The sequence below is a fragment of the Octopus sinensis genome, linkage group LG1 (genome assembly GCF_006345805.1).
Source record: "Octopus sinensis linkage group LG1, ASM634580v1, whole genome shotgun sequence".
Lineage (NCBI taxonomy): Eukaryota > Metazoa > Mollusca > Cephalopoda > Octopoda > Octopodidae > Octopus > Octopus sinensis.
The window spans coordinates 203,616,765-203,637,483 of NC_042997.1; the positions used below are offsets into that span (position 1 = coordinate 203,616,765).

Here is a 20,719-nt window from a genome sequence, read left to right on the forward strand (position 1 = left end):
TTTTATGTGTGTCGGTGGTGTAGTGTGTGGATGGTTGTTTAGTTTAAAATCATCTTCACAAATGTTTGTGTGAGATGCGATGTAGCTCATTAGTTTTGTATTTTCTGTGTCTATTGCTGTTAGCAGTGTATGTTTTTGTGGCGTCGTTGCTGGTTTGATTGTGTAAGGGGCTTTCAGGAGTTACATATCTCCCTGCTTTACTTGCATTTGCTTATTTGGTTTTTTTGGATCTTTTCCTTTTACCCCCTGTGGAAATGAATGACAGTGACAACCATTTACAATTATCATGAGATAAACACACACAAATACATTAAAAACAACTGAATACAGAAACAATAATATATTAAAATGAATGCAATTGATATTTCTTTCAAATAATATTTTTAAAAAAAGTAACCTGGATAATTTATTTAATGTATTTTTGAATTATAAAATATGATTTGAGATTTCATAACAAAGTGTTTGAAATCAAAATAATGCAGTCAAGATGTAGTAAAAACACATGAAGAAATGGCATAGTTTTGTAGTGTCTGATTCTTAAATAGTCTTGGTTGTTACATTTAACTAACTAAACCAAGGAAATCGTCCATAAGTGTTCCAATAGCAAAAATATCTTTTGCATCTACTCTTGTACCAACAATTTTGATACGTATTTCATCTTCCTGTTGGATAACAACATCTTCGTCTTTGGTTTTATAGCAGTGCGGATTTGAATTAGGATCGAATTCCATATCAGCAGGAATAGAATGTCGGGAGATAAAACATGACAAAGGTCCAATATCAGTAAATAAGCCAACTTTATTTACTTGGGTTACAACTGCATCAAACACCTCTCCTAAATGTGATGGGAGAGAAAAAACAAGAAAAAAAAAGAGTTATTAAATTTAAAATTTTTCTCATTATGGTTTGAAAAAATTACAATATATTTTAAAAATATAAAATATTCTGAATAAATTTACAATAATGTATAACCTAGGTGTTTACTTTAGTAATGGAATTCTGACACCTATGACAGACGATTCTCATCTGCTACAACCTATGTGTGCTTTTATGAGGATGCTCAAGTAACAGATATTGGTAGCAACAAAGGTAACAAAATCAGGATGGATGAGAAAAAGAACAATCGGATTCTTCAACCCACTAAAATTTTCTTCTAAATTTTATCAACATGATTGTAATCTAAACCCATGAAAATGTATTCCTGCAAAATTTCATGTAAGAAAAACACACATTTTTCTGAAAATTATAAGAAAACAGTCGAGGGGCACCAGTCTGTTGTTATAGTCAAATCTATTCATAAAACAACTGTGGAAAAACGCTAAACAATCTTTTAAACTAATGTATAAACATTTTGGTTAAGTTGTTGAATCTGTAAGTACAAAATCTCTAGTACAAAACAAACAGGATCACATAGAAACAGGTTGGACTCCCCAAATGTTTTCATACATTCTTAAGTATGGTGCTTCATCGTTTATAAAATATATTTATAATTTGGTAATTAAGTCAGTTGAATAATTTTAAGTAATCACGGGTTAGTTTTCATTTGGCTCATAAGGTCTTATGTACACTTACTAAACTTAGGAGAATCTCTGAAGATCTACAAAATTCTAAGGGATGCAGCTGTTTTGTGTCTTTAAAAATATACAATAAAACAGTATGAGTATTCACATATGCAAAACTGTTAATTCATTAGTTAAGTGAATGAATGGAGCATTTTGTTTCTATGTTTATGTATTTTATCTGTTAATGTTTCTTAGCTAAACTCCATTGACGAGAAATTTCTCAACTTTGTCCGATTATAATAATTACCTTCTCTTGATTATTCTAGGGACTCAAAGGTACTAGAAATAGCAGCCAAATTTCTCTCATCTTATCTCTACTTTAATAAAGGGCACCTTGTGATACTGGATATAATGTTTGTAAAGTCAAACAGATGAGATAATTAGAACAGAAATGCTTTTGAAAATAAGTCTACTGGATCAGAAGCCGGTTTGCAGTTAAAGAAAATAATAGTATTTTTGTTTTAGGAAAGAAAGCAGGAATGTAATGTGCTCATGGCTTTCCAAGAATTGGAGGCTAATGCAGAATTGCACCTCTCCTGGGAAAATGCATTTTTTTAAAACGATTTTTTCAGATTCCTACATTTTAGATGTCGAATATACAAAAAAAAACACCTTTTCAAATTTCATCCTGCCCCTTCCCCCACCCCACCAATTTAAATTGAACTTTTTTTCAAAATTTTGTTTAAAATCACCTTTTCCAAATTTAAAATGCCCACCTCAACCTCCCCTCCCCGCAAATTTTAAATTTTTCAAATTTCACCCCGTTTCTTCGGTGGACCTGACACGCACACACACAAAACAGACATTTCTGATTTCTTTTTTCAGCAGGTTCCTATGTTTTCAATGACAGAAATTCCAAATATACAAGAAACCACATTTTCAAAATTTTCAATAAAATAGGCAGGCAGGTAGGCAGATATTTTTCTTTATTAGCCACGCAGAGCCAAACATAGAGGGGATAATACAATGTAGAACTTTTCTTCTCGAAAGAAAGGAAGAAAAAATGCAATCAAAAGCATTTGGAATGTATAAACAGCAAAATAAGGCAGGGTAAAAATGTAAAACAGATTAGGTTTATTTGGGGGGGGGGGGAAAGCCTATGAAAAAGACCATGGTAACCTCAGGCAGGGAAAAAACACAAGAGCAAAGCGCTCTCTCTCTCTCTCTCTCTCTTTTGGATTTACAGGATCATGCTTGAAATGGTTTCATCATTCACGCGTACCATCTTTGCTACATCACCCCACCTTTTATTGAAATTTTCACAAATCAAAACTTCCCTCTCTATTCTCACCTTCCTTTTCAAGTGGTACTTGAAAAGGTTGATGAGCGATTGGCCAGAGAGGAAAGTGTTTGTCTCTAAACCTTTCACATGAGTCCACCATACACATTCTTTCACATGAGTCCACCATACACATTCTTTCACCATAGCCACCAGTACAATGAAAACTGCCTTGCCTTCCTGGTTAAAGGAAGGTGGCGGGGCAATATTCACGATAGACTCAGCTGTTCTGCTGCCAGTTGTAGTAGAGTACTGCCAAGACACCTCCAAACAAGTCAGGCAAATGACAATAAAGCTCATAGAGGAGACCGTCTAAGCCTGGCAACTTGTCTCCTGTGCAGCCTGCCATCGCATCCTGTACATCCACAGCTGTGATAGGTCTTTCACGAAACTTCACCTCTCTTGCCAAGAGTTGTGGCAGGCCATGCAGATAGGCACTAAGGACCACCTTGCATTCTGACCCACCAGTTGTCCTGAACAGTCGGGCAGCTCCAATTCCTTCATTTCTCAGAGCATGCATCCTAGCTCTGACATCACATCCTTTATATTAGGCGTTGAAGTATTGGTCAAGGGCCAACCTCGCCACCAGCACGTTGGACATGATGCCACTTCTAATTTCTCCTCTAATTTCTTAACTAGGTCTCCGTCTATTCTATTTCGATCTATTGCTAAAGGCTTACTATACCTAACCGATTCTGCTTTTATTGCTTTTTTTAGGGTATACCACTATCTATTGTTGACGATGGTGCCCATCAATGCCCTCTTAACTAATGTGCTAATCCGGTCTCTGTAAACCTGGTGTGCTGTGAACAATGCATTCAGTTTCCAGTAAACCAGGACCCTGATTCTTATCTAAGTCAAGCGTACAAGTCACATATTTGTGATCTGTGTAGCTGACTATATGAAATTGTGGACAATCTACACTATCCCTATCCACTATGCTACAGAATACTCTAAATATGATCTGGACAATCCGATGCGGTTGCTCCATGTCCACACAGCACATTTGGAAATGTCTGAGCAGATCTTTGAGTCATTTAATTCCTCTCCTATCTCTACCCATGTAGTCTAGATGCATGTCCAAGGTAGCGTTCCAATCCCCCACTAAAAGTAAAGGTCAAGACATTCTCAGAAAAACCTCTAAACATCAAAAGAAATTCGGCTGACCTGTTAAGGATGGTGCATAAACTGTTATCAGTTGAAAAGCACACCCATTACTGCCATTGACATCCAAGATGACCAGCCTACCCTCTGGATCTAGGGATATTGCTTTTTGAGGTCCATAATCTTCTGAAAAAGCACTGCAGTACCACCTCCACCCATTCTCAGCAGACACGGAGAAAAATAAATGTCAAATTGTCCGCCGAACATGTGCGGAGAGCCCGTGGTTTGTGATGTCTGGTCTTACTGATGGCTATGATATGCACATTCTGTGACTTGATTTCATTTAACAGGTAGCCTTGCACTTTTATACAACCTATTCTAAGCATGTTCCTATCGAAAGTTGTGCTTTAGACACAAAAGGAAAAAGAAAAGAATGAGAGAGAGAGAGTCACTGTTCGAAAGTTGGTTGTTCTTCTCTCAGAAGGTTTTTGTATATTTCTTTTTTCTTTTTGATAAGTAATTTTGAAATCTCCCTACTGCATTTGGGTAGAGAGATTTCAGTGTGTTGTGTATGTTTTGTGTCATGTGTAGGATTTTTATGTGTTATGGTGGTGGTGTTGTGTGTGGGTGATTGCTTGTTTTGACATAGTCTCCTGTTATGTTGGTCTTTGACCCAATGTATTATATTAGGACTGAATTGTTTGTGCTTATTGCTGTCAACATTGTGAGGCCATTTGGTGCTTGTATGTTTGTATTGTTGGTGGTAATGTGTGCGTTTTCAGGAGCAATGACTCTCCTTGATTTGATTGATTGCCTGTCTTTTCTTCTTTCCCCTTTTTCTTCTCCCCACCCCATGTAGTCATTTGCCATTCTTCTGTATCGCCTTCATCCAACGACATGTTGGAGGGATCAGAAGAAGCGAGGGGAAGGGTATTGGGATCAATTTGTGTGTTGTTGTTGATGTTGCTTCTGTTGGTGGTTGTTGGGATGTGATGTATGGGTTGATGGGGATGGGGTTAGTTTTTTCCCTTTTTTTCTTCTGGGTTAGATGCTTGTGTTGGTGATGGTGATGGTGTCTCTGTACTTGGTGGCACTAATGTTGTGTGGTTGGTCTGGCTTTTTGGTTGGTGGAGCTAATATGAAAATTGGCCCTTAAAGGGCAAATTTTCAAGCAAGATTCGCTCTAGGTCAAACAGATATTATTAGGAACCTTTCTGACAAAAATATATACAGGTATACATGAGCAAACACGACAAAATATATGAACTTACGCGAGACGACGCGAACAACAGCCAATCAAAGAGAGAGACATTGAATAGAATAATTCCCCGTTTGAACTTGTGTAATTACATATGTGTGTGTGTGTGTGTGAGTGAGTGAGAGAGAGAGAAAGGACTAGAAATCTACGGATGCTTAAACGGAGAAAAAGAAACTAATATGGACGACTTGTTCCGAAACACCCCCGAGTGGGGAACGGTCCTCAAAAGTCCATTTGAGTCCTCAAAATATCCATTTTTCTGAAAGTTATGATCATCCAAATTGGGGAGGGGCGGGAATCTGTAGTTATGCCAAAAATACCTTAGGAATGAGAACCCAGGGTTGGGGTCAAAATTCTACCAGGACACCTGATTGATAGCTGGAAAGTAAATCAGCTGAAACGTTGTGGTAACAAGATGAGGACACAAATCCGTCTAATGTAAATAAATGAAAAGTTCAAAATTCAAAATTGGGGGAGGGGATGAAATTTGAGCCCCTTATTAAACTTTATAACATTAATTATTAAACACATAGTTTGTTTCTCAAAAAATGGTGTATATTTAATTTACATTTAATTATTATTTACGATTATTTAAGGCAAACACAAGTAAAACGCAAATTCTTTTCACTAATGTTTTCGTCTGTATTTAATTTCGATTTGCATTTGTTTGTCAATTCACTACAATCTCTTTAAAATAAACAAAATCAAAATTTTAAATTGGTGGTGGGGGTGAAATTAAAAAGAACTTCTTGCATATTCGTAATCTCTGACATCTAAAAAGGATAGTAATCCCCCCCCCCAAATTTTTTCAAGGAAATGTGCGATTTGTATATCTAGGATTATTGTCCAGTGTGATTTGAGTGAATGTGGCTATTGTTTTTCGTAGGCCGAGCAGCTGTGCAGATGGGTTCTAGCTATTTCACGTTCTTTTAAGCAGTTTTTTTGGTTAATATAGGGCGTAACAAATATCAGAAAATCAAAAAAAAAATGTGTGTAATAGGTGTAAAACAACTTCCTATGAACGAATATGAAAAAAAAAATTCGCGCACGCGAAAGGGGGGTGGGGGAGAGGCCTCGGAAAATCACATCGGGAAGTTCCGAAAGCGTCTGAGGAGCTGACCCGGGCACCAAAACAAAAACAAAATAGTGTAATATGTGTAAAACAACTTGCTCTAAACGAATATGACAAAAAAAAATGCGCTCTCGCGAAAGAGGGGTGGGGAGAGGCCTCGGAATATTTATATCGGGAATTTCCGAAAGCGTCTGAACCGGGCACAAAAACAAAAACAAAAACAGCGTAATAGGTGTAAAACAACTTGCTCTAAACGACTATCATGAAAAAAGTGCGCGCTCGCGAAAGGGGGGTGGGGGAGAGGCTTCGGAAATTTCACATCTTCAGTCCACGGCCTTTAAACTAAGAAAAAATAGTGTAATTGGTGTAAAACTACTTGTCTAAACGAGTATCAAGAACACACACTCACACATGAATCATAAACTCCGTATTTCGCAAAAAAAAAATTTCCAGAATTTCTTCTCTTTATTTTTTTTTTTTGCGAAATACGGAGTTTATGATTCATGTGTGAGTGTGTGTTCTTGATACTCGTTTAGAACAAGTAGTTTTACACCAATTACACTATTTTTTCTTAGTTTAAAGGCCGTGGACTGAAGATGTGAAATTTCCGAAGCCTCTCCCCCACCCCCCTTTCACGAGCGCGCATTTTTTTCATGATAGTCGTTTAGAGCAAGTTGTTTTACACCTATTACGCTGTTTTTGTTTTTGTTTTTGTGCCCGGTTCAGACGCTTTCGGAAATTCCCGATATAAATATTCCGAGGCCTCTCCCCACCCCTCTTTCGCGAGAGCGCATTTTTTTTTGTCATATTCGTTTAGAGCAAGTTGTTTTACACATATTACACTATTTTGTTTTTGTTTTGGTGCCCGGGTCAGCTCCTCAGACGCTTTCGGAACTTCCCGATGTGAATTTTCCGAGGCCTCTCCCCCACCCCCCTTTCGCGTGCGCGAATTTTTTTTTTCATATTCGTTCATAGGAAGTTGTTTTACACCTATTACACACATTTTTTTTTGATTTTCTGATATTTGTTACGCCCTATATTAACCGTTTTTTTAAGCAGTAAGTGTGAACTGAATTGATAATAAATACTCATAATATTTATAATTGATACCACATGGAAGCTTTCAGTGTTAATTCATATAAACCTGTTTAAACATATAATTAAATGCATTTCTATTTAAACAAACAATATTATCAAACTTCCATTAGAAATTATACTGAATATACCAAACTACCTTTGAATGGTCTGAAGACGATCGCTTTGTATTTAACAGGATAAACAACAAAACCTCTGCTCGGTTGAATCAGTCCGGCACCAATGTTATCGATCGATGTGACAGCAATAACAAATCCATATTTCCCCGTACAGGTTCCTTCCACTTCTGTAAATAATTTCTTTCGTACAATGTTTAGTAGATTGGGGCCAAAATATCGAGGATGAAGTAGAATTTCATGTTCTAATGACACATGGTAAAACATACTGCCAGGTAAGTTAATAACTCAAATGGAGAAAAACCCGCTATTGTATAAATATGCTATCTACGTCACTAAAACGTGCGTACTGACTCTGAATAGCTTTGAGCTAAACGTTTCATTCTTTGTGCTTCCGTCTCTAACCCGGTCTGGAATCCTTGACCTGATCTTGATTCTCATGCTTGCCATTTCTTTATATAAAATAAAGCATAACCACAACTCTCCTGTTCTCCCTGTTCCTTCATATGTAATCTCTCTTTGGCTCAACTTTTGTTGATGTCTTAGTATATTTTGGCATGAAACATTTGCAGTATTTGTGCAAACTCTTTACGTTCCGAGTTAAATCATACCGAAATTAAATTTGCCTAATTGACCTACCTTCGTCATCAATTCTTTAATAATTATAATCCATGACATTACTGTTCGTCTTCTTCTTCGATCTGTTTCCTCCATTATTCCTCTACCAACACTTAACTCTTTTCACTATCATCTTAGCGTGGTCGATGCCAGTGCCGTGTCACGTAAAAAGCACCCACTACACACTCAGATTGGTTGGGGTTAGGAAGGGCATCCAGCTGTAGAAACCTGTCCTGATCAGATTGGAGCTTGGTGCAGCCTCCTGGCTTGCCAGTCTTCAGTCCAACCCATGCCAGCATGAAAAACAGACGTTAAACGATGATGATTTCTTCTATCATGCTTTTAAATCTACTTTTGCACGCCCTGCAATCTGCAAAACGACCTAACTCCTGCCTGTGTCACGAAAAAAAAAAAAAAACATTAAGCACGCTCTGTAAAATAGAAACCATACCAAATTTGAAACATTGGTGCACGGTGTGTCTTTACAACCTCTTGAACCGCCCAACCTATGCCAGCATGGAAAACGGGCGTAAAAAATAATAATAATAGTCCTTTCTACAAAAGGCACAAGGCCAGAATTTCTTGTGGGAGGGAATTAGTCGATTACATAGACCTCAGTATTTCCCTGGTAATTAACTTATCGACACCTCGAAAGGAGGAAAGGCAAGACGACGATAACGAACTATGAGACCCTACAAATATCATGGTGAAAGATCGTTTCCTTTCTTGGTGAACTCGTCTCCAACAATTTATCTGTGTGTGTGTGTGTTTGGTTGTAGATAAATTGTATCCGTAAATAAATTGCTGTAGATGAATTGTTGTCAATGAATTGTAGAAAAATTCGTCGGGTACCGTTCATCCAATGCTTGTCATTTCTGTATTCTGAGTTAAGTTGTAAATTTGACATACCATTATTATATCCGAATTATAATAGAATATCTAATTATTAGACATAGATCATATAGAGATTTTAAAGGCACACACTCACACATATATATATACATACATCTCATATATATATGAAATGGATATATATATATGCATACATAGTATGACTAATGATTACGAACAGAATATTTCATTTTCAAATAAATATAACAAATAAAATAACCAAAGCAAAAAAGAACAAAAAGAGCTGCGACCACGACGAGACTCGAACTCGCAATCTTCTGATTCGAAGTCAGACGCCTTATCCATTAGGCCACGCGGCCACCCTGTCAAAGACTTCGGAAATTATTACTAATATATTGTAGAAAATGAATTTTTTTGCCCTTATTTTTAATTGTTTCGTAAATTTTTTATTGTTTCCTGCGAGTCATATAATATGCTGTCATTTTGCACAAAGTCATCTTATTTATGCCGAATACTGACCTATATTACTTTATATTTTGTTCATATAAGATTTTTCCGTAACGATTTATCAGGTGTTGTTCAGCATTTTTAAAACGCATTGGAAATAAAAATGAAGTTGTAACTTTTATTAATTAGAGTATATTTACGATTATTAATTTATTTCTCTTCTGTTTTGAAATAATTCTACATAAAATTCCGATCGTTCGGTAGCTTTCCGAGATTCCCGCGAGATTTCATTATAGAACGCAAATACGAACATGGGAGGAACTTCCCTCAGTAATTTGCTCTATTTGTTAAACCTTAAAAATTGCTATTATTTCTTCTTGCACAGCATTTATATGTGTGTTGATTTGTAATTTATATATAATTTGACATTAAACAGAATTTAATATAAATAAAGACTGTCTTGTTCTCTGAGAAAGTTGAGAATTTGTATAAGATACTTTATATAGACTATTATTTAGTAAAAAATGCAGAATTTACATGAGAGCAAAACCATAGGCTTGTGGTGACATAAGGCCAGAAGCTAAAGATACAATAGGGGAAAGGCAGAAGCTGATCGCAATGATTTCACCCACAAACATTGCAAAGCTGACTTTTAATTTTTAAATATAGATCGATCGACTCGGTTAAATCGAAGATCGATTTTATCCGTAACATTGGTGAAACGTGGGGTGTACCGACCGCACAGGGCAGCCACTTATACGTTTCCGCTGTAATCGAAGAAATATGTAAGGGAGTAGGTGGTCAAAATCCAACAACGCCACTGACCCATAGACATATCTTTTAATTGTTTCAGTCACTGGACTGCGACACCAGTTCTTGTGTTTTTTAAAAGTCTGGTACTTATTTTATCGCTCTCTTTTTCTGAACTGCTAGAATACGGTGACGTAAAGCCAACACCGGTTATCAAGCGAGGACGAGACAACAGGACACACACACACGACGTGGTTCCAGTTTTCTTTTACCAAATTCACTTACAAGACATTGGTTAGTCTGGAACCTTAGTCGAAGAATGTTGTCTAAGGTGCCAACTGTGGGGACTGAAACCAAAGCTAAATGGTTGCAAAGCAAGCTTAACCATAGAGTCTTGCCTCTGCTTGTAATACCGAGGGGGGGTTTGTGTGTGTGTGTGTGTAATTTGTTCTTTTATTTCCTTTATGTCAACTTTGTTTTCGTTTTGTAACTATGCTTAAAGAGGGTTTCAAAACAACTTTGCAGAATATCTATAACAATGCCAGAAAATTTTGCGACCTTGGACTAAGGCATAACACTGGTGAGGTCAAGCCATGGTTCAATGGTGTCTGCAATAAGGGCAGACTTTATTCTTTGTAAGCCTAGTATTATTCTATCGGTGTCATTCACCAAACCGCCAAGTTACGGGGACGTAAACACACCAGCATCGGTTGTCAAGCGACGTTGCGGGGACAAACACAGACACACAAACATATACACACACACACATATATATATATATACATATATACGACGGGCTTCTTTCAGTTTCTGTCTACCAAATCCACTCAAGGCTTTGGTCAGTTCGAGGCTATAGCAGACACTTGCCCAAAGTGCCACACAGTGGGACTGAACACGGAACCATGTGCTTCGTAAGCAAGCTACTTACCACACAGCCACTCCTACATGTAGGTGAGGCAAGATTTTGGCATCAATTAATAATTATTCTGTAAGGTATTGTATTTTAGTGATAACAGTTATCATGTGGAGGGTATCCCATTTAATGGTGTCAGGTTACAAATGAGTTCGTGTAACCAACCTGAGTAGGCTATAATCTCTATGGGCAACAGGTATTGTATTTTCAGCCATTGTGTAGGGCACAGCTAGGCCTGGGGTGGTATATTTAGGTTAGCTGAAAGCCTGAAGTTCATTAACAGAGCATATTTCTGGTGGCAACTATTGGTGGATACTACATGCTGGAAGAGTTTGTGTAGTTTCTCGTGAAGTCAGAGTAGGCAATCACAAACTCCAGGTATGCAAAGAGAGACTTTATCAAGGATGCTCCATGTGATGTTGGGGAAGTTGTTTAGATGGTCCCAGATTCTCCAGATGAAGTGGAACAGGGAGGTGGAGGTTTCCTGGTTCCTACACTTGAAAGAGTGCATGTGTTTGTGTATATATTCCATTCAAAATCATTGGCTGTCATGCCTGTAAATGTCTTGAGATGTCATCAAATGATGTGAGAGTGTTCTTCAGACTAAAGCAAATAAAAGCCCCAAGTGGGCACTTAGTAGGATCTCAACACTTATGGATTGAAGTGTAGGATGGAGACCATGTGGCTGTTTGTGTCTTGAAACCTTCAATGTTGGAAGCAATATTATCAAAGCATGAGTTACTAACCTTGAGTTAAATTAAATAGCTCATATCTATGGGTGCTTGGGAAATACTTTTTAACTAGCATCAGGAAGCTTCTAGCAACACAAATTGAAACCTCTTGATTGAATGGAGTGTTGAGTCAAATTACTTTCCTCTTTCTCTCATCAGATATGGAATGGAAGGGATCCTTCATTATACACTTAATTTATTGATAAAGCCACTACTGGCTTGAACCTTGCTCATGGGCTGCCCTGTTGGTCATTCTGTTCCTTGATAGAATCATCTTTTGATGCCTGTTACTAAGTTTCTAATTACAGCAGATGTTCAAGTGAGGAGTCTATCAATATAAAGAGTTACCTCATTGAGCTTTCTATAAGGATATGTTGTAGTGAAAATAGTTCTCCCTCCCCACATGACAAAGTGGTATGACACAGTCACTACAAAGTCAGACAATCAGTTGTTGTAGGAGGTCAATAGTAGTAGAATCATTGTGTTAGTCCTCAATTGGTCAGTGTTAGTTACGTGATATATATATATGAGTTTGAGTTACCATCAAGGTAGACGTTTCAAAGTCATTGTCTTGTGGAGCTATAAGTGATAGCATGATAGACGAGTCTAGGATAATAAGACACGGAATACCACCACAACATAATAATGGTGACAAGAATATTACAGTGTTGACAACAACATACAAGTGGACGAGGATATACACAATTCACGTGGACAACATTGGAAAAAAAAAAATTTCATGAGAAGTAAACAATTCACACAGATGATGTAGAAAAATTTTCATGTGGAGAAATAAATATATATATATATACATACACACACACACATACATGTATATATACATATGTGTATTGTGCAGATGTTTGCATTTGTTTATGCTTACACTCTATAAAATATATAGCTACAAATGGTGAAGTTGTCATTCCTCAACAACAAATCATCAACTGGGTACAGTTTTTGTTACATTTTTTTTATACACTTACCTAGCAGTATCCTTGTCTTGCGATTGTGTGATAGTTGTAAACAAATGTTTAGTTGCATACAGGTGAGGGTTGGTGACAAGGAGATCTAATTGTAGAGAAACTACTTCAACAGACTCCATCTTTATCCACCCCATGCACATTTCCATATACTCTTACCTAGCAGTATTTAAGTTGATTATCTTTTGTCTTGCAATACTTGGTGACCCTGACAGAGCAGGTGCCACTTAAAAGCACCCAATCCACACTGTAAAGTGGTTGGTGTTTGGAAGGGCATCCAGCTGTAAAAACCTTGCCTGTGCTTGTGCCACATAAAAAGCACTAAATCCACTCTGCTGAGTGGTTGGTGTTAGGAAGGACATCCAGCTATAAAAATCCTGCCAAAACAGTTGCAGAAGTCTGGTGCAGGCTTCGGATGGCTGGTTCTTTTGGTACCGTCCCTCTCATGCTAGCATGGAAGACGAACGTTAAACAATGATGATAATGATACACTGACCTGAGTGCTCAACTGGTACTTATTTTATCAACCTCAAAAGGATGAAAGGTGATATTGGACTCAGTAGAATTTGAACTCAAAATGTAAGGATTGACGAAATACCTCTGCGCATTTTGGCTGGCATGCTAACAATTCTGCCAGCTTCCCACCTTTAACAACTCATCCTGCGTTAAAATTAAATTTTTCCAAAAATCTATTGTTGAACGTCGCATGGTATTTCAAGGTATTTCAGTCTGTCAGGTACTCTTGTCAAGAGAAAGGTGATTTAATTAGTCAAATATCATTATCATACAAGCAGTGCCATTTGTTTGCAATCTTCCATGGAAACATATCTGACCCACACAAGCATGGAAAAGTGGACATTAAAATGATGGCAGCAACTGATGAATCCCACCTGATTTCTGGATAGGCAGGATATATGATTGTTTTTCAAAAGAGTTGTTTCTTTTAAAAAAACAAAAAATCCATATTACTGTGGTTAACATCTAGACTAGTGAGTCTCAACCAGGGTCTTTATGGCCCGGAGTGGTGGGGAGGGCATATAGATCTTGCTATTAAAATTCATTGGTTATATTTCTACATACACCAAATATTCTAATTTCTTTATACAATTCTCAATAATATTTAATTATAAAAGTACAATTGGATTTTTTAAACATTCAATGGCTTGGGGGTCCACACAAATAAAACAGAAACTGGGGGGTGGGGCCCATAGGTTAAAAAATAGTTGAGAACCACTGATCTAGACAAAAGTACGGATCTGTAGATAGTTCATAGTCATTCATGTGGAGAAATAAATATATATATATATATACATACACACACACACACATACATGTAGATATATATATATGTGTATTGTGCAGGTGTTTGCATTTGTTTATGTTAACAAACCATCCACTGGTTTTTGCCTTCAAATGTGTGAAATAAAAATTCCTTTACTTGAAAAGCAGGTTCAGGTTAACAAAAGGAAAGGTATCTGGTTATAAAACAAGCAGCTGACATAAAAAGCACCATTCACGCGTGATCGTTACCAGCATCGCCTTACTGGTACTTTTGCTGGTAGCACATAAAAAAATATTTGAGCAAGGTCATTACCAGTGCCACTGGACTGGCTCGTGTGCAGGTGGCACATAGAAAACACCATTTGAGCAAGGCCATTGCCAGTATTGCCTGACTGGCCCTCGTGCCGGTGGCACGTAAAATCACACACTACACTCCCAGAGTGGTTGGCATGGCATCCAGCTGTAGAAACTCTGCCAGATTGGATTGGAGCAAGGTGCAGCCTTCTGGTTTGCCAGTCCTCAGTCAAATCATCCAACCCATGCAAGCATGGAAAGTGCACATTAAACGATGATGATGATGAATTCATGGACACATTTGTCTAACACATGCTAGCATGGAAAAACATGTAAAAACAAATGAAAGAAAACCTTGTCATTTTTAATGATGCTCTGTCTTGTATCCATAATATTGATTTCTTTCATTAAGGCACAAGTTGTATTTATAAGAAATGAAAATGTCTTCAGTTTTGAAGGCCTCTTGAAAGGCCACATTTAACATTAGCTTCAGGTGTACACTGGAAGAGAAATATAGAGCTCTTGTGACAGAATGCCTGTCTATCGTAGACAGCATTCATATATATATATATATACTGCTTGACTGGTCCTCGTGCTGGTGGCACGTAAAAAGCACCCAGAACACTTTCAGAGTGGTTGGTGTTAGGAAGGGCATCCAGCTGTAGAAACTTTGCCAGATCGGATTGGAGCCAGGTGCAGCCTTCTCACTTTCCAGCCCTCAATCAAAGCATCCAACCCATGCCAGCATGGAAAGTGGATGTTAAACAACAACGATGATATATGATATGCTTCTTTCAGTTTCCATCTACCAAATCCACTCACAAGGCTTTGGTTGGCCCAAGGCTATAGTAGAAGACACTTGCCCAAGGTGCCATACAATGGGACTGAACCCAGAACCATGTGGTTGGTAAGCCAGCTACTTACCACAGCTACTCTTGCACCTATGTGTATATATATATTATATATATATATATATATATATATATATATATATATATACACACACACACATATATAATCAACATCCTCATCATTTTAACATCCACTTTTCCATGTTTGCATAGGGTGGATAGAGATAGAGTTTGTTGTGGTAGTTTCTCTATGGTTAGATCTCCTTGTCACCAACTTTCACCTGTATGTAAGTAGTTAATATTGCCCCAAGGCAGCGTGCTGGCAGAATCGTTAGCATAATGGGTGAAATGCTTAGCAGTATTTCATCCACCATTACGTTTTGAGTTCAAATTCTGCCGAGGTCGACTTTGCCTTTTATCCTTTCAGGGTCGATTAAATAAGTACCAGTTATGCACTGGGGTCGATGTCATCAATTTAATCCCTTTGTTTGTCCCCTCTATGTTCAGCCCCCTGTGGGCAATAAAGAAATAAATATTTTCCCAAGGTGAAGATTGAAAACAAAAGGACACTGCTTGTGAGATGGTGACATTTGTTTACAACTATCACACAATGGCAAGACAAGGAGATAGTAACATACCTATCCATATATATGCATGCACACTTCCATATACATGATCTGGTACATATTTCCAACTGCAAGTGGTACTGAAAAATGTATAATGGGTGCAAGCATGGCTTTGTGGTAAGTTTGTGTCACAACTACGGAGTTTCAAGTTCAACTCCACAGCATGGCATCTAGCCCAAGTGTCTTCTACCATAACCTTAGATTATTAAAGCTTTTGAGAGAAATTGTGTGGAGCATGGCTGAGTGATCATTTTTATCCATGAGTGGTGGACAATATGTTCCCTAGTTCATCCTAACACTTTACAAAAATTAGCAATCAGATTTCCTGCAACTTTTATGCATTGAATAGGATTAGATTGCCTATGTTCAGTCCACTGCAGGACAAAGGCCTCAACATGTTCTCTACACCAATCAGTCTAATGTGAAGGCCATGAATTTGAGCTTGAGATCATACTAGTGTGATGAGCCTTTTCTGCCTCAACAGTGGGGTACAGTTTTTGTTACATTTTTTTTATACTCTTACCTAGCAGTATCCTTGTCTTGTGATTGTGTGATAGTCGTAAACAAATGTCACCATCTCACAAGCAGTGTCTTTTGTCTTCAATCTTCTGTGAAGATATGCTTCACCTTGGGGAAATATTACCTTAGTTGCATACAGGTGAGGGTTGGTGACCCTGTCAGTGCAGGTGCCACTTAAAAGCACCCAATCCACACTGTAAAGTGGTTGGTGTTTGGAAGGATATCCAGCTGTAAAAACCTTGCCAAAACTGACCTCGCCTGTGCTTGTGCCACGTAAAAAGCACTAAATCCACTCTGCTGAGTGCTTGGTGTTAGGCAGGGCATCCAGCTATAAAAATCCAGCCAAAACAGTTGCAGAAGTCTGGTGCAGGCTTCAGCCTGGCCAGTTCTTTTGGTACCATCCCTCCCATGCTAGCATGGAAGACGAACGTTAAACAATGATGATAATGATACACTGACCTGAGTGCTCAACTGGTACTTATTTTATCAACCTCAAAAGGATGAAAGGTGATATTGGACTCAGTAGAATTTGAACTCAGAATGTAAGGATTGACAAAATACCACTGCGCATTTTGGTTGGTATGCTAACAATTCTGCCAGCTTCCCACCTTTAACAACTCATCCTGCGTTAAAATTAAATTTTTCCAAAAATCTATTGTTGAACGTCACATGGTATTTCAAGGTATTTCAGTCTGTCAGGTACTCTTGTCAAGAGAAAGGTGATTTAATTAGTCAAATATCATTATCATACAAGCAGTGCCATTTGTTTGCAATCTTCCATGGAAACATATCTGACCCACACAAGCATGGAAAAGTGGACATTAAAATGATGGCAGCAACTGATGAATCCCACCTGATTTCTGGATAGGCAGGGATATATGATTGGTTTTCAAAAGAGTTGTTTCTTTTAAAAAAACAAAAAATCCATATTACTGTGGTTAACATCTAGACTAGTGAGTCTCAACCAGGGTCTTTATGGCCCGGAGTGGTGGGGAGGGCATATAAGATCTTGCTATTAAAATTCATTGGTTATATTTCTACAATACACCAAATATTCTAATTTCTTTATACAATTCTCAATAATATTTAATTATAAAAGTACAATTGGATTTTTTAAACATTCAATGGCTTGGGGGTCCACACAAATAAAACAGAAACCGGGGGGGTCTAGACAAAAGTACGGATCTGTAGATAGTTCATAGTCATTCATGTGGAGAAATAAATATATATATATATATATACATACACACACACACACACATACATGTACATATATATATGTGTATTGTGCAGGTGTTTGCATTTATTTATGTTAACAAACCATCCACTGGTTTTTGCCTTCAAATGTGTGAAATAAAAATTCCTTTACTTGAAAACAGGTACATGTTAACAAAAGGAAAGGTATCTGGTTATAAAACAAGCAGCTGTAGAAACTATGCCAGATTGGATTGGAGCCAGGTGCAGCCTTCTGGTTTGCCAGTCCTCAGTCAAATCATCCAACCCATGCAAGCATGGAAAGTGCACATTAAACGATGATGATGATGATGATGATGAATTCATGGACACATTTGTCTAACACATGCTAGCATGGAAAAACATGTAAAAACAAATGAAAGAAAACCTTGTCATTTTTAATGATGCTCTGTCTTGTATCCATAATATTGATTTCTTTCATTAAGGCACAAGTTGTATTTATAAGAAATGAAAATGTCTTCAGTTTTGAAGGCCTCTTGAAAGGCCACATTTAACATTAGCTTCAGGTGTACACTGGAAGAGAAATATAGAGCTCTTGTGACAGAATGCCTGTCTATCATAGACAGCATTCATATATATATATATATATATATATATATACTGATTGACTGGTCCTCGTGCTGGTGGCACGTAAAAAGCACCCAGAACACTTTCAGAGTGGTTGGTGCTAGGAAGGGCATCCAGCTGTAGAAACTTTGCCAGATCGGATTGGAGCCAGGTGCAGCCTTCCCGCTTGCCAGTCCTCAATCAAAGCATCCAACCCATGCCAGCATGGAATGTGGATGTTAAACAACAACGATGATATATGATATGCTTCTTTCAGTTTCCATCTACCAAATCAACTCACAAGGCTTTGGTTGGCCCGAGGCAATAGTAGAAGACACTTGCCCAAGGTGCCATGCAGTGGGACTGAACCCAGAACCATGTGGTTGGCAAGCCAGCTACTTACCACAGCTATTCTTGCACCTATGTATATATATATATATATATATATACACACACACACATATATAATCAACATCCTCATCATTTTAACATCCACTTTTCCATGTTTGCATAGGGTGGATAGAGATGGAGTTTGTTGTGGTAGTTTCTCTATGGTTAGATCTCCTTGTCACCAACCCTCACCTGTATGTAAGTTAGTTAATATTTCCCCAAGGCAGCAAGCTGGCAGAATCGTTAGCATAATGGGTGAAATGCTTAGCAGTATTTCGTCCACCATTACGTTTTTGAGTTCAAATTCCACCGAGGTCGACTTTGCCTTTTATCCTTTCAGGGTCGATTAAATAAGTACCAGTTACGCACTGGGGTCGATGTCATCAATTTAATCCCTTTGTTTGTCCCCTCTATGTTCAGCCCCCTGTGGGCAATAAAGAAATAAATATTTTCCCAAGGTGAAGATTGAAAACAAAAAGACACTGCTTGTGAGATGGTGACATTTGTTTACAACTATCACACAATGGCAAGACAAGGAGATAGTAACATACCTATCCATATATATGCATGCACACTTCCATATACATGATCTGGTACATATTTCCAACTGCAAGTGGTACTGAAAAAATGTATAATGGGTGCAAGCATGGCTTTGTGGTAAGTTTGTGTCACAACTACGGAGTTTCAAGTTCAAATCCACAGCATGGCATCTAGCCCAAGTGTCTTCTACCATAACCTTAGATTATTAAAGCTTTTGAGAGAAATTGTGTGGAGCATGGCTGAGTGATCATTTTTATCCATGAGTGGTGGACAATATGTTCCCTAGTTCATCCTAACACTTTACAAAAATTAGCAATCAGATTTCCTGCAACTTTTATGCATTGAATAGGATTAGATTGCCTATGTTCAGTCCACTGCAGGACAAAGGCCTCAACATGTTCTCTACACCAATCAGTCTAATGTGAAGGCCATGAATTTGAGCTTGAGATCATACTAGTGTGATGAGCCTTTTCTGCCTCAACAGTGGGGTACAGTTTTTGTTACATTTTTTTTATACTCTTACCTAGCAGTATCCTTGTCTTGTGATTGTGTGATAGTCGTAAACAAATGTCACCATCTCACAAGCAGTGTCTTTTGTCTTCAATCTTCTGTGAAGATATGCTTCACCTTGGGGAAATATTACCTTAGTTGCATACAGGTGAGGGTTGGTGACCCTGTCAGTGCAGGTGCCACTTAAAAGCACCCAATCCACACTGTAAAGTGGTTGGTGTTTGGAAGGATATCCAGCTGTAAAAACCTTGCCAAAACTGACCTCGCCTGTGCTTGTGCCACGTAAAAAGCACTAAATCCACTCTGCTGAGTGGTTGGTGTTAGGAAGGACATCCAGCTATAAAAATCCAGCCAAAACAGTCGCAGAAGTCTGGTGCAGGCTTCAGCCTGGCCAGTTCTTTTGGTACCGTCCCTCCCATGCTAGCATGGAAGACGAAAGTTAAACAATGATGATAATGATACACTGACCTGAGTGCTCAACTGGTACTTATTTTATCAACCTCAAAAGGATGAAAGGTGATATTGGACTCAGTAGAATTTGAACTCAGAATGTAAGGATTGACAAAATATCACTGCGCATTTTGGTTGGTATGCTAACAATTCTGCCAGCTTCCCACCTTTAACAACTCATCCTGCGTTAAAATTAAATTTTTCCAAAAATCTATTGTTGAACGTCGCATGGTATTTCAGTCTGTCAGGTACTCTTGTCAAGAGAAAGGTGATTTAATTAGTCAAATATCATTATCATACAAGCAGTGCCGTTTGTTTGCAATCTTCCATGGAAACATATCTGACCCACACAAGCATGGAAAAGTGGACATTAAAATGATGGCAGCAACTGATGAATCCCACCTGATTTCTGGATAGCCAGGGATATATGATTGGCTTTCAAAAGAGTTGTTTCTTTTAAAAAAACAAAAAATCCATATTACTGTGGTTAACATCTAGACTAGTGAGTCTCAACCAGGGTCTTTATGGCCCGGAGGGGGGGGGGGTATAAGATTTTGCTATTAAAATTCATTGGTTATATTTCTACAATACACCAAATATTCTAATTTCTTTATACAATTCTCAATAATATTTAATTATAAAAGTACTATAGGATTCTTTAAACATTCAATGGCTTGGGGG

At 37.9% G+C, this 20,719-nt stretch overlaps 1 protein-coding gene, 1 long non-coding RNA gene and 1 other non-coding gene across 3 annotated transcripts; all 3 read right to left on the bottom strand.

Annotated features, from left to right (window-relative positions):
• Positions 1 to 362: 362 nt before the first annotated feature.
• Positions 363 to 7,818, bottom strand: LOC115218472 (DNA-directed RNA polymerase II subunit RPB7). The gene is made up of 2 exons (XM_029788310.2): positions 7,510 to 7,818; positions 363 to 835 (listed from the first exon to the last, which is right to left on the bottom strand). The coding sequence occupies exons 1-2, from the start codon at positions 7,751 to 7,753 to the stop codon at positions 561 to 563; spliced, it is 519 nt and encodes a 172-aa protein (XP_029644170.1). The 5' UTR covers positions 7,754 to 7,818; the 3' UTR covers positions 363 to 560.
• Positions 7,819 to 9,242: 1,424 nt separating this feature from the next.
• Positions 9,243 to 9,315, bottom strand: Trnar-ucg. Its single transcript has one exon. It is a non-coding gene; the product is annotated as a tRNA-Arg (tRNA).
• A 3,643-nt stretch (positions 9,316 to 12,958) lies between these two features.
• Positions 12,959 to 19,888, bottom strand: LOC118765839. The gene is made up of 2 exons (XR_005001735.1): positions 19,836 to 19,888; positions 12,959 to 13,068 (listed from the first exon to the last, which is right to left on the bottom strand). It is a non-coding gene; the product is annotated as an uncharacterized LOC118765839 (long non-coding RNA).
• Between the last annotated feature and the right edge of the window lie 831 nt (positions 19,889 to 20,719).

Bases quoted from the DNA above. Each gene is read 5' to 3' on its own strand.
- LOC115218472 (XM_029788310.2), bottom strand. From the start codon at position 7,753: ATGTTTTACCATGTGTCATTAGAACATGAAATTCTACTTCATCCTCGA. The intron at 836-7,509 runs GTAGTTTGGTAT...CATCACATTTAG, and splicing joins CGTCTTCAGACCATTCAAAG to GAGAGGTGTTTGATGCAGTT.